The 17,075-nt window shown below is 42.2% G+C and overlaps 1 protein-coding gene across 1 annotated transcript; it reads left to right on the top strand.

Annotated features, from left to right (window-relative positions):
* Positions 1-11,828: 11,828 nt before the first annotated feature.
* Positions 11,829-15,691, top strand: LOC116317239 (DEP domain-containing mTOR-interacting protein-like). The gene is made up of 5 exons (XM_031735939.2): positions 11,829-12,010; positions 14,042-14,221; positions 14,440-14,510; positions 14,856-14,960; positions 15,244-15,691. The coding sequence occupies exons 1-5, from the start codon at positions 11,992-11,994 to the stop codon at positions 15,370-15,372; spliced, it is 504 nt and encodes a 167-aa protein (XP_031591799.1). The 5' UTR covers positions 11,829-11,991; the 3' UTR covers positions 15,373-15,691.
* The last annotated feature ends 1,384 nt before the right edge of the window (positions 15,692-17,075 follow it).

Here is a 17,075-nt window from a genome sequence, read left to right on the forward strand (position 1 = left end):
GCTCCGGAGTCCAACACAGTCAGCAGCATTGAACTGATCACAGAGAGAGGGGGGGAGGGGGAGGAGGGGGGTGTATGGGGGCACTCACGGGGAAAAGAAAATTGTATAATCTCTGATCCTCAGCCGTTTTCTGTCTTAAAGGAATATGTTGGTTTCATTGATCTGCTGGACAGAATAATTGGCCCTGATTTATGTGAGGTTGATGAAACTTTGTCATAATGAGCACTGACAGCTGGGATTTAAAGGTCTCTTTAGTAAGCTGCTGTGATTTTTTCAAAACAAATAAGAAAAGTGTGCATGGACACATATTGCATAACAAAGCAGTTTTGAATTTTCCTGAGAAATGTTGCACTAGTCTGAGTCAAAGTCCCAAACTGACCGCAAAGAACTGTACGTTGTCTTATCAAATGCTTAGCATTGCCTAATGACTGGTGGTGAAATCTGAGCAATGCACAGTAACTGTGAGCTGATGTTTCAGAAAAACAGAAAGCAGCCTCGCCCCAGTTTCACCCCATTTTGAGTCTTTATTCCTGCCAGTGTAATACTGAAGATCATCTGAAAATACCAGCAAACTGTGGAAAATCCACAGGACAGGGTTTGTGAACACTGTAAGCTCTGTTAAACTTAAAAAGTTCACATTTCCTTATAACTCAAACAGTAGGTTGAGCTAAACATTGGGCCTGTTATTTCACTAATCTTAAAATGAATTTTGGCTAAAGCAGTAAAACAGAACTGTTTAGACCAAGGTCTGCCACGTCGCTCAGTGACTACAGTGAGGATACTCCCTGCATGAATACACTTTGTGTTCTGTTTGCAAATGTTCCAAAACAGAGGGACCAGTGAGCCAATGCCCATGACTTTCAACAGGAAAGTACTGCAGTGCATAAGGATGGACTTTCCACGGGCATCTATGTAAAGATGTGGGCAGTGAGGGCTTTTAAAGTAAACCTGTTTGTCTCTGCTTTGAGGTGTTTTGGGGTTTTTTTTTACTGTTTCTATGAAATTCACATACCTCAGGAATAATTCACCAGTGCACAATCGTCCCTCAGGCTGTGTTCCTCTTTGTTCACAGAAGAAGGTCGAGTTTCTTCCAGGATGAAGGAGGAGTTCATGTCAGATGCAAATAATTCAACTAAGAAAAGCACAATTATGGTTACTGTTTGTTTGGTTTTCACAGAGCCAGCAAAGAAGGCCCTGACACTGCTGTTCAAGCATAAAGTAAAGCTTATACTGTGGTTATGGAGTAGCAAACATGGGCTGTAATTTGCTGAAGCTTTACTTATAAATTCATTTATTTAAGTTTATACTGAACATGGCTTTACCCTATTCTGAGATCTGCTTGTTGTCATGGAGATAGCCCACAACAGCCCCACCCACCTGCTGTCCACATCTTCTGTGAGGGGGAGCAAATCAGAAACAAAAGATCGATGAGCTGAAACAGCATGCTTCAGACAGGATGAACCAAAGTTTGGTATTAAAGCAAAGAACAGGTAAAAAAAAAAGAATAAATAAATGAGGAAAATTGATGGGGGGTAATATACCAAAATAAGTAAAGTGCTGATACCAGCTGAGGAAATGAGCTCATACACCATAGGGTGTCTAGGATCTGAGGGTGGCGTGCTGGAGAGATTCTCAGTGTACCGCCTGGAGTGGAAGAGGCAGCCTGGGGCATGGGGGTCTGGATATCTCTGCTTAGAGAAGCAGCAGAAATTTGATGGATGAAAGGATGGATTCAGTTCGAACCGTGAATCGCGCAGGTCTACTCCAGTAGAAATCAAGAAGAAAAAATATGGTTGTAAACGTGTCCACTAATATTCCCGCCTGCTGCAACACAACAGCAGGCTATTAAAGGCTATCCAGAAGCCGTGTGTACAGGACCACCCACATAGCCATTCTGCCCCGTAAGCCTCCGCCTCAGACAACGACGACAAACTTTTGGATTTGTGTTCGTGAGACACCTCAGAGGTGACACAGATGCACCTCAGAGGGCTCCATTAAAGCTCGGTAGAATTGAAGACGTTTTATAAGTTTCCTTTACTTTAGACACACATGCTCAAATTTCAGTGGAGAGGTCAGAGGTCATGTGCTGCAGGTCGGCATTTATTGACTTGTTCAAGGACATCAAACACATCAGTTTACTCGCCTGTTTTTTTTTACTGAAGCAATCAAAGTCTGTTGTATTTCAATGCATGTGAACCTACTTGAAATTCATGGCATAGCGAAATAACCAAATCATTAAATAAATGATTAATGGCCAGCACTTGTAAACACATGTAAACATTTAAGGGACTTTGTATACATGTCAGGTCCCATGAACGGAGAGAAAAGGCTGATCCACAAGCATCAGAAGCCGTTCAGCTCAGCCTCGGTCTTTCTGACTGAAATGACTGAAAGCGCAAAGATACCTGAAACCTGCAGTGCAGCCAAATCAGCATGTGAACGTCTCACATTTCTCACTGTGCAAACAGCGAGACGGAGACACAACACTACGAAGAGAACGCTATTAGTCAAAGCTATCTCGTCTCTGCACTCTCTCTGATGGCGCCCTGTGTACGGCGGGCGTGAGCCTTCAAAAGATGTTTATCTGTTCTGTACGGTTGGATGATGACCACAGAAAGTCAGAGCTTAGCCATGTTGAACAGCACATGCAGGCTTTTAAAAGGCTCTGCTCTCACTGACAGTCTGCACTCTGCTGGGAATACTATGTTGGGGGGGTTACTGGGGGAAGGGAGCTCTCTGGGCTTTGAAATTGATCTGTACATCCATCACCTCAGGGAGAAACATCCTCGTCTTACAAAGACCACACACAGGCATAAACAGTCACATATGCATGGGCACGCATTATACAGAGGCACGGCCCACGGCTGCATCCCAGAAGCACACACAGTGATTTTCATGGACAAGAACACAAAAGCCAAAACATTTGAAAGCATTTTAAGAAACAGGGCCTGATTCATGGTTGTTTCTGAGCCTCTGGAAGCTTTGATGCAAATACAAAGATTACACGTTCCTACCAGCTGGTGTGTTCACATGTCTCACCTGAGGCTTTGGCTGGCTGATCCCACGAGGTGCTCAGGCCACAGCTTGAATTTCAAAGCACCTGGACAAACCACAGCAGCAAAACCGGTGAGATATGGAGGTGCATGAAGCGCAAAAACATCCAGACTTAAAATGTTGTGTACAGGCATTTTATTTCATTCTTCAGGGTCACCAGGGGCCTGCTGCCACCGGGTGAGGATGGCTGGGTGGATATTTAGTTACCTTGTTATCTCAGTATCTGAGTGCACGAGGAAAATTCAAAAGACTTTGCAGACATGCAAATATAAACACATGCATATGAAAACTTTGCAGGGTTTTTTTTTTTTTATTCAAATCTTCAAACTTCAAACACGAGATGAAATAACAGTTTGCGACCGAATCTTTATGTTCATCAGCCTGAACTGAACACTGACTCATGAACGTTGTGGACAGAAGCGCTGACTTTACAGAATCTGAACTTCCTTCTCTCGTGGCTCACAGTGCCGTTGTCAGCTCAGCCTAACCGGAGAGGCAGGAAGGAGTGTGACACAACCAGAAGGGCAGATGCTTCCTAAACAGTGCTTACACATGCACAGTCTGCACTGAGCCAGCAGCTTACTTACTAGGTGATGGTTATGTGATTGCATTAAGGTGCCAATGACACCACTTAACTTTAACACATAAAAAGACAGTTAGCGAGAACAGCTGTTTGCGTTTGTGTTATTATCAGTTGCAGGTCAGCTCCATTTTTAAAACTACAAATACATTTCTGACAGATTTAATGTTAAACTTCAGCTTTGTTACATCACTTTTATGATGTTTGGGTCATTTTTTGCTGGTTTTTCCTGCTTCATTCTAAAAGCTTATAAACTTACTGTCATAGGCCCGGCTCTGGGGACCCAGGGTTCATGAATAAGTGGACTTGTTTATATTTCTTGGGCTGGCAGTCCTCACTGGTCGCCCTGCCTGTGTGTCTGTTTAACAATTATGTGCTGTTGTTGTTGGCGGTGTCCTGGTTTCCCTGGGACACCAGGCCTGGAGTGTGTTTCCCACCGTGAGGCCAGCCACACCTGATGAGGGATAATTACACGCATCTATCGCTGATCAGCCTCGTCTGAGGGACTGTTTAACAGAGTAGCTGAGCTGCAGTGGATTGTTGTGAGAATCCCAGTCAGTTCCCAGCTAGTTTGCAACAGTATCTTGGTTCTCAGCTCTCGGCATGTACTAACAGCTGCCTGTTGTTGTTTCCAGAGGGTTGCAGAAACGAGTAGGAGTGGAGCACTGTTGTACATCAGGATAAGATTACTCACCACAGACACCAGGAGAAGCCACGGCACGGGAGCGGGGAACGAGCACAGGAAGAAACCCCGTGGAGAGGATTATTTGGACCTTTGTTATTTGATTCACTCTAAATAAACGCACTGACCTCCACACAGGAAGTCCTGCCTTCGGGCCCTACTTTCTCCATCTCTGACACTTACTCTGGTTTTCTTTGCCTGTGCTTCTTTCCCAGCTTGTGTGATTGTTGTAATAGTACATACGAAAGAAAATAAAGAGGAGCATAATAGTCCCTTTTAAAACAATCACACTTAACATCATCTTTCTTTATAAACTTGCTACAGTTAACACATTAACGCATGGCTGCAGTTCCCACCACTGAACAGCTTCCACATGTCTGAAGCAAAACGTGGAAATGTTATCATTACACATTTAAATGTGTGTTTAGAGCGACATGTGCTCCTGAATGCAGTTTGAAGTTCAGATAGCATCGCACTGAGATACATGAACTCTTTGCTCATCGTAATTCTGGAACAGTAATGTACTTTGGACAGGGTTAATATTTGCCTCACTACGCTCAAACACACACCCACACAAACAGCCGGGTCCAGTGTTCATGTGTAACATGAGATATTTTATACATAAACTGCTTTTTGTGTCACTCAATTTCATTTCATTTCTATTGTCCCAAATCATTCAGCCCAGTGCACTTCATTAAGACCACAAGCCAACAGTGTCATTGAAAACAGAGACAACGAGTCAAAAATCGAACTCAGAAGCTTTTAACAGTTTTCAGAAAGAAAAAACTATCAGAACACCAAGGATGTGACAGGCAGAGACAAGTGCTGACTCTGCTGGAGCTGGTCAGAGACTTCTGTCAGAGAGGAGAACAGGGATTAATTAAGATCCAGGATTTAAGTTCTTGATTGGTTTTATTTGGCAGGTGAGTGTGCAGGCAGCCAACCGAGCCCAGAGAGATGAAGGAGTGGTGGAGAGCACGCAGGCAGGTGAGCAAGGTAAGCATTCTTCCTACAGGTGAACAACTCAAGTAAACCAGGTAAGGGTGACGGTGAGAAGAACTAGGGGAGGGGCTGGTTATCATAGGCAACACTTATCCAGCAAGAAATTGCAGACGGTCCTTAAATACCACAGGACTTCTTTACTGGGATTAGCAACAGCTGAGGCACAGGAACAAAAAACCTCCACCAAAGGGGAGAAAACCCAGCTCATTACCCCACCTGAGGGCACGGGCCAGCAGAGAAAGGAGGAAAACCCTCCATCCCAGCAGGGACCCTGACAAAGAAAGAAACTTTAGTTAAGGTGAAGGCATCATGACCAACTCCACCCTGCAGTTTCTGTGCAGGCTTTGGGGAGGACGTGAAACTTGTTTCCAATCAGCAATTCTGTCAACAGCTGGGCCCAGTGTGGCTCTCCACCCTCAGGTGTCCTCTTTGGGTTTTGGTTGTGTCTTGGTTTAGTTGCAACACTGCACTTAGAACATTTAGTCAATAATGGTGCTAAATCCCAGCAAGGCAAAAAATAATTAGCAATCACTTCATTCTATATTTGAATATGTTCACGTCACAAACTCATTCTCACAAAGCAACACAGCAGACTTGAATAAAGCAGCACAACATTTATTAACTGTTAAGAAGAAAATTTAGCAGCGACGGTGTGAGTGAAGCTTTTGTCCAGCAGAGGGCAGCAGTGGTTCTTTTACAAAGGAGGTGAGGCGGTACCTGCAGAAAACAGGCAGAAGGTCGGAAATATTAAAGTTTACTCATAGTCCTGTAAAGATGAACAAAAATAAACCATGCCAAACATTTTGTGCCGTACTATAAGTCAAAGTCAGATCTTTACAGCCCCAAAGCTGCAGCTTCATATTTGTATCTGCACGCAGCACTGATGACGAGGCGCTTTTAATGGATGATCTTTCCAAGAGTCAGGATTTACAGCTGAGAAAAGCGCCGTATATTTAAATAAAGACAGTGGATCAATAGTTAAACACGTTAACAGTTCTGTAAAACATTATGTGTATTGACTGTGCTGCTCTGTGTCCTGTAGTCTGGGAGCTCATTGATCCGTGTAATCAATGAGACACGACAGCGTTAGATCACCGCTGCTGAGGACAATGTTCCATTATTAACGAGGAAGTGCACAGCGAGTGATACTTAATCAGTGGATTTTACATCCACGAAGCTTCCAGCAGTCAGTTATTCAAACGACCTCAAAACATGTCCAAATCTCATCGTGAGCAAGACGCTCACAAACGGAGGCCTCACATGCTTTGCTCAAGGGCACTTCTACTGAATATGCAGTGAGAAAGAGAAGTGATTAGTCTTTTTATAGTCTACTTTTTAACCTTTATGTTTTCCCTCACTGGGAATTTAATTACTTTGTGATTAAAGAACTAAAAACGGACATTATAATAAGCCCATCGAGACAAAGAACCTCATTAGCGGCTCTTATTGCTCGTTCTTGTGTCACGTGTGCTTTAATGTAACCGCTGTCTCGGGTGATTGATTCTAAATGAAGCCCAATTGTGAAATAAGCTTTTAAATTTAGGACAAACATTTCCCATACAAAGGTTATTAATGAGCTGCTATTTTCTACATTCTCAGAAAGATTAATGAAATTATATTGTGAACGTCAGCTGCTTTAGATCTACTTCTACAGACACAAATCAGTAGATATGAAGCCAAACAAACAAATGTTTGTTTGTTTGGCTTCATATCTACTGATTTGTGTCCATGCACATCAAATTTTCCAATTTTTCCAAGTCGATGAGGTTGGTGTGGTTTCACCACTCACACAGAGACCAGTTTGATAAAAAGTGAACCACACTCTTTGGTATCAATGAATCACTCACCTGCTGGGTAAAAGCACCAGTTCTTCCTGTTCCTTGTCATATTGCTCTGCCAGCCTATATGACAGCATTACTCCAGCTTTGAAGTTGTCTGACTTACTCATCTGAATCTTCTCTCAGCCCCAGATCCTCCTCCCAGACTCCAGCCTGCATCTCTGTGTTAGGAAGATGGGCCGGGGGGACCCAGCTCCATCTAGCTTATTCAGAATATGTTGAAACTTTTATTTGAGTCACTTGCATTTGTGAGTTCTGGTTCAGTTTTGAACAGCTTGGTTAGCTTTAATTAGAGTTACCATTTATTTATTTTTTTGCTATCAGTGATGAAGACAAGAAACAAAAGTGAGCTCCAGAAAGAAAGAAAATAATGTGGCTGACAGAGCTGGCTCTGTTTTAACATGCAGACAAAGGAGCAACATGTAACACGAACACTTAATTCAACTGAGACAGAAGATTGTTTTTACACTTGGATCTTTGGGAATCAGCTTTACTCAGCACTCAAAACAAACTCAGAACTGCTGTAACCTGCTGTAACCTGCCCGTCCTGGTTTACTTCACATTATAAGTTTGTAGGCTTGCCATTCACACATCACATGCAGTGAGATGCTCAGAAAAGACATAGAACTCCGACGTCCTGCAGGTTTTAGATGTGTCCTTGATCCAACACAGCTGATTTAAATGGCTAAATGACGTCCTCGACATGTCTTGAATTTCTCCAGAGGCCTGGGAATGAACTAGTCATTTGATTCAGGTCTGTTGACCCAGGGTGAGATCTAAAATCTGCAGGACACCGGCCCTCGAGGCCTGGAGTTCCTCCACCCCTGCTTTAAACTGTGAACAAAGAACACTTCAAATAGTCTAAAACACACTGAAATTCGGTGGTTTTCCATTTTCTACTTATATGAAATCAAGGAACTTCACTGGGGCCCCACTACACACACAGACACACACACACAGACACACACACAGACACACAGACACACACAGACACACAGACACACACAGACACACAGACACACAGACACACACACACACACACACACACACACACACACACACACACACACACACACACACACACACACACACACACACACACACACACACACACACACAGACACACACACACACACACACACACACACACACACACAGACACAGACACACACACACACACACACACACACACACACACACACACACACACACACACACACACACACACACACACACACACACACACACACACACACACACACACACACACACACACACACACACACACACACACACACACACACACACACACACACACACACACACACACACACACACACACACACACACACACACACACACACACACACACACACACACACACACACACACACACACACACACACACACACACACACACACACACACACACACACACACACACACACACACACACACACACACACACACACACACACACACACACACACACACACACACACACACACACACACACACACACACACACACACACACACACACACACACACACACACACACACACACACACACACACACACACACACACACACACACACACACACACACACACACACACACACACACACACACACACACACACACACACACACACACACACACACACACACACACACACACACACACACACACACACACACACACACACACACACACACACACACACACACACACACACACACACACACACACACACACACACACACACACACACACACACACACACACACACACACACACACACACACACAGACACACACACACACACACACACACACACACACACACACACACACACACACAGACACACACACACACACACACACACACACACACACACACACACACACAGACAGTTTGCCACATGGAGTGGAACAGCGTAAACGCTGCGTGTTCGTTTCATGATGAAAGCAGCTTTGCAAGTCTTCAAATGTCACTGTGGAGAAAAATGTTAACCAGCAGCTTGACGCAGGTACTGAATGGTAACAGCTCAGACCTTTAACACTTCTCAACACTTTAATAATAACTCTGAGCTGTTATTAAACTGCTGCAGAGATCCAGGCTTTAATCCAAGGATATTGCCTTTGAGGAAACATCTGCTGACCATGTTAGTCCTGCGGCAGGTTGCCATCCTGCCCAGAGTGTACCCTGCATCTCGCTCCAGCGCCCCTCCCAGCCATGAACCGAAGTGGAAGAAAATAAATGAATGGAACCACTAACACAATCTGCTCACTGTTACTTCTGGTTAAATTTGGAAATAACTGGAAAAGTCACCATATAAACAAAACAGTGTGAGTCACAATATGTCCAGTGAAAAAGCCCAAGATGGAAGCTGACTATAAAACTCCTTTATGGATGAGCAGTTACAGAGCTGACGCCCACATAAGCCCTAAACTGCTTTGAAGTCATATACTTTACAACCACAGATCCTTGCTTAATTTGAATGTTTCCAGGTAAATAAAAGAAACATATGAGACGTGTTGTGTTATAGGAGTTCGTGACCTGTGGGTCACTGTGTCAAAGGTTAAGAGCTTGTTTTGTTTTGCAGGGCTGAACTTTAGCTGATGGCAGGAAATCACACCACATCATCCGTTCCCAGTACAGTGTTCCCAGTACAGTGTTCCCAGTACAGTGTTCCCAGTACAGTGTCACATCTGCTCTCAACAGCAACAACTTCATAATAAAGAAAACTGTTAAGTCCAAGATCTTCCAGAAATTCCCATAATTAAATTCACCTTTCTAGCTGAAAGAAATATTAAAACCTACATCAAAATGTAGAAGAAGGAAGTCACATAAAACAATTAACATTTGTGTCCATCTTAATAAAATGAAATATTTGACAGGAAAAGTAAATAAATGATCATCGTTTGATCCTGATACCAGAGTCCTGAGAAATGACTAAATATTATCTCCAAGGTGACACGACGCACAGACTTTGTACTTTTATTTGTTTGTTTTGTAATAAATTCATCAAATGCAAATCTTGCTCCTGGATTCTTTTTGATGCATTTAAAAGAGCTTTACTTATTTATTTATTACTTAATGATTAGTTATTTATTCATTTTGTTCCTCCAGAAACAAACATCGAGTCTCTTGGTATAAATGAAATGGCACAAATGTCTTCTGGTTTGTTTACACTGTCACCTTCATATCACTCCAGGATTAAATCACTTTTTATTCTAACTGGTATTATTGGCAAAAATGTAGTTTAGACCAAGATAATGTTAACGGTGTGAAACCGGATATTACCTGATTCTATTGATCTGTTTTTCAAGGCAACAGCTGTCCGTGTATCTTTGTAGTTTTATCTTCAGTTTAACGAGCTCTGTTGGCTGTTAGCCTCATGACCAACTCACTGATGAGTAATCTGAACTCAAGATTTTACCTCCAGACATTAGAGAGGAATGTGGACGTATCTGTGGAATGTGGATTTATCTCCCACATGCTGTTGTTGTTGTAGTATAACAATGATTACGACCACATGTCTCCTCCTTCCGTGTGACTCAATTGACAAGTTTAAACCAAGTGACAACCTCGGGGCTGAAACAGAAGTGGCAAATGCTGCAGTTCCTCTGATGGCCACTTGAAGCTACCTATAAAGGTGTAACAAGGAAGTCAAGAACCCTCATTACATGAGGCTCAGAGAAAATACTTCACACAGCACATGTTTTAGGGCATTTCATGCTCCAAAGGGGATTGAATAATATGGACAAAAACTCAGTGGTCACTGCTCTGTGCTGACTGGTGGAAATCTCCACTGCTCTGTCCATCAGAGCAGAAATGATCGTTGTGTTTCCCCTTCCTCTCCACCTGCAGCTGCTCCTCCAGTCTGCATGGCAACCAGGCTGAAGCTCAGTCCCATTTACAAGCAAAAACCTTGCTAAATCCTTCACGTCTCCGCTCGCTTCCTTATAATGTCGCCAAGAGCTGCCAAATGTTTGAGTGTTTTTTTTCTTCTGAAACTACACGGTGCAAAACTGTTAATGCAGAAATCACCTGTATTATCACACAGTAACTTTCAGTGGTACAAAAGCTGAAACTGAAAGCTCATAGATCCTCAGGAACAGTGAGTTCTGTTTGAGGTGATGGCAACACAAAGCTTGATATCTTGCTCCAACGCAGGAGCACAAGCTTTTGTTTTCTGCTCTCCAAACAAAGTGCATGCAAGCAAAGTCTGCCAGCAGGTAAACATGCATGCAGAGTGTGCATGATGCCACTGTGTCTACAGACAGAAAGCACAAGGTTTACAGTACTAAAAATCTAGCACCGCAATGCAGATTCATCTATGTGCAACAGTCTGTTTATAGAGATTAGTGCAATAATGAAATCCCCTCTTGCTATGGGATATAGAAGAGCTCCCATGCACTATTTGATTTTTTGTGACAATAATTGTTTAACAGCTCATGAATAAGAAATAAAAATGTACTGTGAGATTTCTACAGTTTGGAGTATCACTGTTATTTTTCATTTTTTACATTTTACTACATGTCGCCTCTTGTCTCCTGCTGATGGCTGGTTTGTTTGTTTGAGGGTTTAATATTTAACTCGGTCACGCACGTCTATTTCTAACCAGCTGACTACCCTCCCTTTCAGATCACAGGTCCAATAACTGAGTACTGAAGTGAGAAAACTGATAGGTGTCATCAAGCCTGTGCAGAGTCTCACTTGAAGCCAGACAACACTCAGAGTCTGATGGTCTGTTGGTGTGCACCTTTGAAGGTTGTCGTCTTCTGCATTCATCTTCTGCATTTTGCTTTTGTTGGACTTGAACAGAGATGGGACCTCGTACAGGAGGTAAGAACATCTCGCTTACAGCAGCGACATGACTGTCAGCAACGTCACAAACAACAAATAAGATACAAGAAATTTAAAAAGTTGTAAGAAAGTCAAAGGTCAGAGTTTTAGTATTTTATTTATTTATTTTTAGTCTCAGAGCTGTTCGTATCAAGTCAATAACAGTAATCTTCTTAGTTTCTCCCACAAGAGCTGGTTTTCCATCAGTGGCTGGCAGATGGTACTCCTGCATGTGTCACTGATGCAGCATAATTAGAGTTAATAGAGAGCAGCTTGTGTGGTTAATTCGTATTATGACCTTTAAAAATAATGTTTCTTTTACATTTTTATTAAAAAATAATTGTCTTGTTATGACACAACTGCATGTACTGATGCTCGCGTGGATACTTCTCACGTTTACTTCACTACATGAGGAAGACAGTAAATTATTATCGTGCAGAGGAAGTACTGTGATGATTCAAAGACGACCATTTCCTTCATGAAGCAAATAAACACACTTTATTGTTTTACTGTCATTTTCTTATCCAGGTGAATCTTCACTGAGTCAGCTGTTCTTAATAAAACGACCTAACTGTGGATCTCTGTGTGATGGAGTGGAGAGTCCACAAACACTGAGCCTATAGCATCACATTGTGTTCTAATACATTTATGGAAATAAATAAATGGAGATGACCAGATTTAAAAAGTGACCCAGAGGTTTCGGGCAGAATCAGTTTTATCACAAATTATTACATATGTCACCACATTTGCTTCAACACATTAACAGAGTTTTACACTTCAAGTCCCCTCAGATTTATTTTCTGTGTGGAAGTTTGATCTTTGAAGCATCTGCAACACTCGCAGCGTTCCTGTAGCGCTGGTTTGGGCTCATCCTTCATCATCACTGTGAGAGTTCATATTTTTACAGACACAATGTTTCAAAGACTGTAAGGATGAGGGAGCAGAGCGTCCTACACTTTCTCACGCTCTGCTAATCGTGTAATGATTACGACCCCCGGGCCTCACATGTTAATGGTTTAACCTCTTAACTCATAGCAACCTCAAGAAACCTTGTTTCTTCTTTATACTAAGTATATAGTTTCTACTAAGTTTTTTATGTTTTTAATGTTACTGTTACAACTTTAACCACTTCTTCAGTCTAAAACTGCTTCTCCGTTTTCATGACAACTGCACCAGAGCAAACATGGTTTCAGACTTATGCGCTAAAAAAAGGATGAAATGAATGAATCTGTGTTAAACGCATCAGAAACTAAGACGGGTTTCATCTCTTGGTCTGGGGTGAATGCAGCAGCGAGGCGCTCATCACACTGCCTCGTCTCACAGCAGAAGGAACAACTCCATCAGCACCATGAACTCTGTTAGCCCCGCTTATCTCTGCTATTTAAAGAAGCTTCTTATCAAAGCATGTTTGAACTGAATTGTTGGAAGTTAAATTAAGGAAGTCAAACACAGAACTGGGTCAGCTTTATTATTGAAAACATGGAAGTCTCCATCTCATCACTTCAACACTTACCTTCTGTCCTGGGCCAGGTTTCCCTGAGGGGTGGGGCAGTGAGGGGAGAAGCAAAAAAATATGCATACATATCCATTATTGCTACAATATGTATATTTTAATTCATTTAAAGATGACTTATTGTGAATAATCCCACTCTTGCCTCTGTATAATATCTCTAATGTGGTCATGTTAGGCACACAGCTCTGACTCAGAAAGCTCGCCTGCTGTTCAGACCTGTTTGTGACCTGCAGATGGTCAGAGCAGCGCTGCCTAAACGGAGAGTCGGCTCAGAGGGCAAAGAACTAAAATAACTTGTTTCAGGGAGCAAACTATGAGATTCAACCAAACACAAGTAAAAAAATAAATACTGATTATTTTGTACTGGGAATCATGCAGAGCTGCTCTAGTAAATCAGAGCAGGAACTCAAGATGTTCATGTCAATATTCATTTGGTAAATAACTCAAATTTTTTTGCTGAAATGTGAAATATAATCAACAGAATATTAAGGTTATAGAAACCTGTCTGTCTCCATCAGTCACGTCATCCAAGGATGTGAAAGCTGTCGCAGGTGGATGTGGTGGAGGTTGCGGTGGAGGTCAGGGAGAAGCCCGGATGAGAAGCTGCAGTGATGGAAACATATACACCAGAGGACTAGTCGGTCTCCCCAGCACCTCCTCCTCCTCCTCCTCCCTGGTGCTCTCCAACCCCAAATCTGGTAATAAAAATGCTCAGCAACTGTAGAGATGAAGGAACTGCTTTAGACCTCCACACGTCTTCTTTTCTTTACCAAAAATAGAAACTAAACTGTTTATAGTGATAAAAATCTGCCAGATCAAACATGGAAAGTGACCCACTGTGGCGACTCCTCGTGAATAAGGGAGCAGCCAAAAGCAGCTTGCATTAAATATAAAATGTCTTTTACTTTTGTCTCAGTTCTCAAGAGACCAGTGAGCACAGAGGAGCTACAAGAACCAGGAGGACCCTACATCAGGAAAACCTTCACGGTAAATTCATTTTACACACTTGAAAGACTTTTCTATTAATCTGAGGGAAAAACTTGTAATTTTTTTTTTACAGTACAAGAGAAAAATGACCGAATGGGACACCTTGTTTCTTTAAAAATGCTGTTCTATTATTTGAATGTGAACATGTTTCAAAGATGATTGTAAATGGTGTTCGTGCTGGAGTGAGTGTAACAGGTGTCAGGAAAGACAAATGCTTCACAGGCTTCATGAATAAAACACTGGATGAGAAAGACGATGTCTTTTTCTCACTTTCTGTGTAAACAACTTTTTTCCATAGCACATGCACTGCAGATAAATGCATGACTGTCATCTGTGTGTCTGCAGATTGTGGGTGATGCAGTGGGCTGGGGGTTCGTGGTCAGAGGAAACAGGCCGTGTCACATCCAGGCCGTGGAGCCTCAGGGTCCAGCTGCTCTCGCAGGGATGAAGGTAAGCGTGACAGGGTATGTGGCTACTAAAGGAAGCCCGGTCACAGCCAAAGCAGTTAGAAGTACAGGAAGAAGCTACTGCTGTGAATTTATGCACAAAATATCTTTATCTTGTGCTGAAGAGATGCCAACTGAAGCTGAACTAGGATTGGACTGTTCTGTTGTTTGTACCTCAACATGGTGATGGGCTGGCAAAAAGCCAACTCTTTTAAGGAAATGATGCTGATTTCAGCAGAGAACACTTGAAAAAGTTCTTACTTCCTGTCTCGTGTCCTGATCCGCAGGTTCGCCAGTTTGTGGTTTCAGTCAACGGCCTCAGTGTTCTCGATCTGGACTACCGGACAGTCAGCTATCTGATCCTAACGGGACCCAGAACTGTGGTGATGGAAGTAATGGAAGAGGCTGAAAACTGAGATTGGAGTTATGTGACCTACACGTGCCCTGTTTGAGTTTTTCCTACAAAGACTGCAAAGATGCATTAATGAAAGAGGAGAACCGTTTGTTAGGGATAACACGGGAAGTCTTTTGTTTTTAAACTGTCGCTGAACTGATGATGGGTACGGTTGTTTTCAGAAGGGACACTTTTGTATATTTGAAAGATGATTTTGCAACATCTGAGTAGCTTCATCAGGAATGAGTCTGGCTCCGATCCAGAGAGTAGAATTTATCAGTGATGTGCGATCAGTTAAAGTGGTGAAATGTTTCTATTGAAATAAATGTTCAGCCATGAAATATTTTTTCATACATGCACTGTGGACAGGATATTTTCCACAGTTATTTCCCCATGTAGCATGCATGCTGCAGGAAATAATGATGCAAAGCTGCTGAATGCAGTGTGTAGGAGGCGGCACACATGATGCCAGCTTTCCTCCGGTACAGCTGTGCTGTTCAGACATCGTCACGACCAGTGTTGGTCAAGTTACTTGAAAAAAGTAATCAGTAACTAATTACTGATTACTTCCCCCAAAAAGTAATCCCGTTACTTTACTGATTACTTATTTTCAAAAGTAATTAATTACTTAGTTACTTAGTTACTTTTTAAAAACACGATTTACAACCTGAATAGGTGATAAAGCGATAGATCTTTCAGCCCAATTCTACTTTTTCTGCATAATCCATCATACAAAATGTAATCAAATGGAAACGTCTCTTTTTAAAACTTGTTTTATTAGTTTTAATCTTTTAACTTTATGCATGAAGCAAAAACTTAATTATATGCAACATTCTCTGACTGAAGAAATTGTTTAACATTTAAACCTATTTTCTGCACATTCCAGCACATAAAATAAAATATTTTTCTGTGTTTACACTCACTCTTTCAAATAGATGCAAGTAAAACACAGCAGAAAATAAATAAAGTCAAAGACTCAGCGGTCCTGTTGCTCTATTTTCACCTGTAAAGCAGGACTGGGGTAGGCGGAGGTTTACCCTGGTGCAGGTGTGCCGCAGCGGTCAGTGGAAGAATCCATGAGTTTCTCTGTGAATTTCCCATTACGTCATAGCGCACTCGTGCTTGCTTGGAAGTTTAGGGGTTTTTTTCGCTGTAAAAAGAAGTTTTCTTCCCACGCACAACGGACACTAATGTTTTTGTCACTTTTTATGGAATCAAACTCAAAGTAAGGTCAGTACTTCCACGCTTTAAATGCTGCACGCTCATACTCTCTCCCGCACTCGATTCTCGCAAAAAATCACGGTTTTAGTAACGCAGTAACGCAGCGTTCCTACGGGAAAGTAACGGTAATCTAATTACCGTTTTTGCAATAGTAATCCCTTACATTACTCGTTACTTGAAAAAAGTAATCGGATTACAGTAATGCGTTACAAGTAACGCGTTACTGCCCGTCTCTGGTCACGACAAGTTACTAGCAACAATGTCTTTCCCCTAAAACTAGTAATTTGTATTATTAATTAATATATTGTCTTTGTCTAACGATAGCAGGCCCTTTTATTATATTAACTAAATGCACTCTGGCTCAGTGAGTCCAATGAGAATAACAGTGGACAGGAGAAGACGTTGGCGTGTTTATATCACAATGTTGAACGCGTTTATTTCCAGGCGTTTTGAGACACGCCTGCATGCTGTCGACTTACACACAGTCTCCTGAAGTGACATGAT

This window comes from Oreochromis aureus, linkage group 22 (genome assembly GCF_013358895.1).
Source record: "Oreochromis aureus strain Israel breed Guangdong linkage group 22, ZZ_aureus, whole genome shotgun sequence".
Taxonomy (NCBI): Eukaryota; Metazoa; Chordata; class Actinopteri; order Cichliformes; family Cichlidae; genus Oreochromis; species Oreochromis aureus.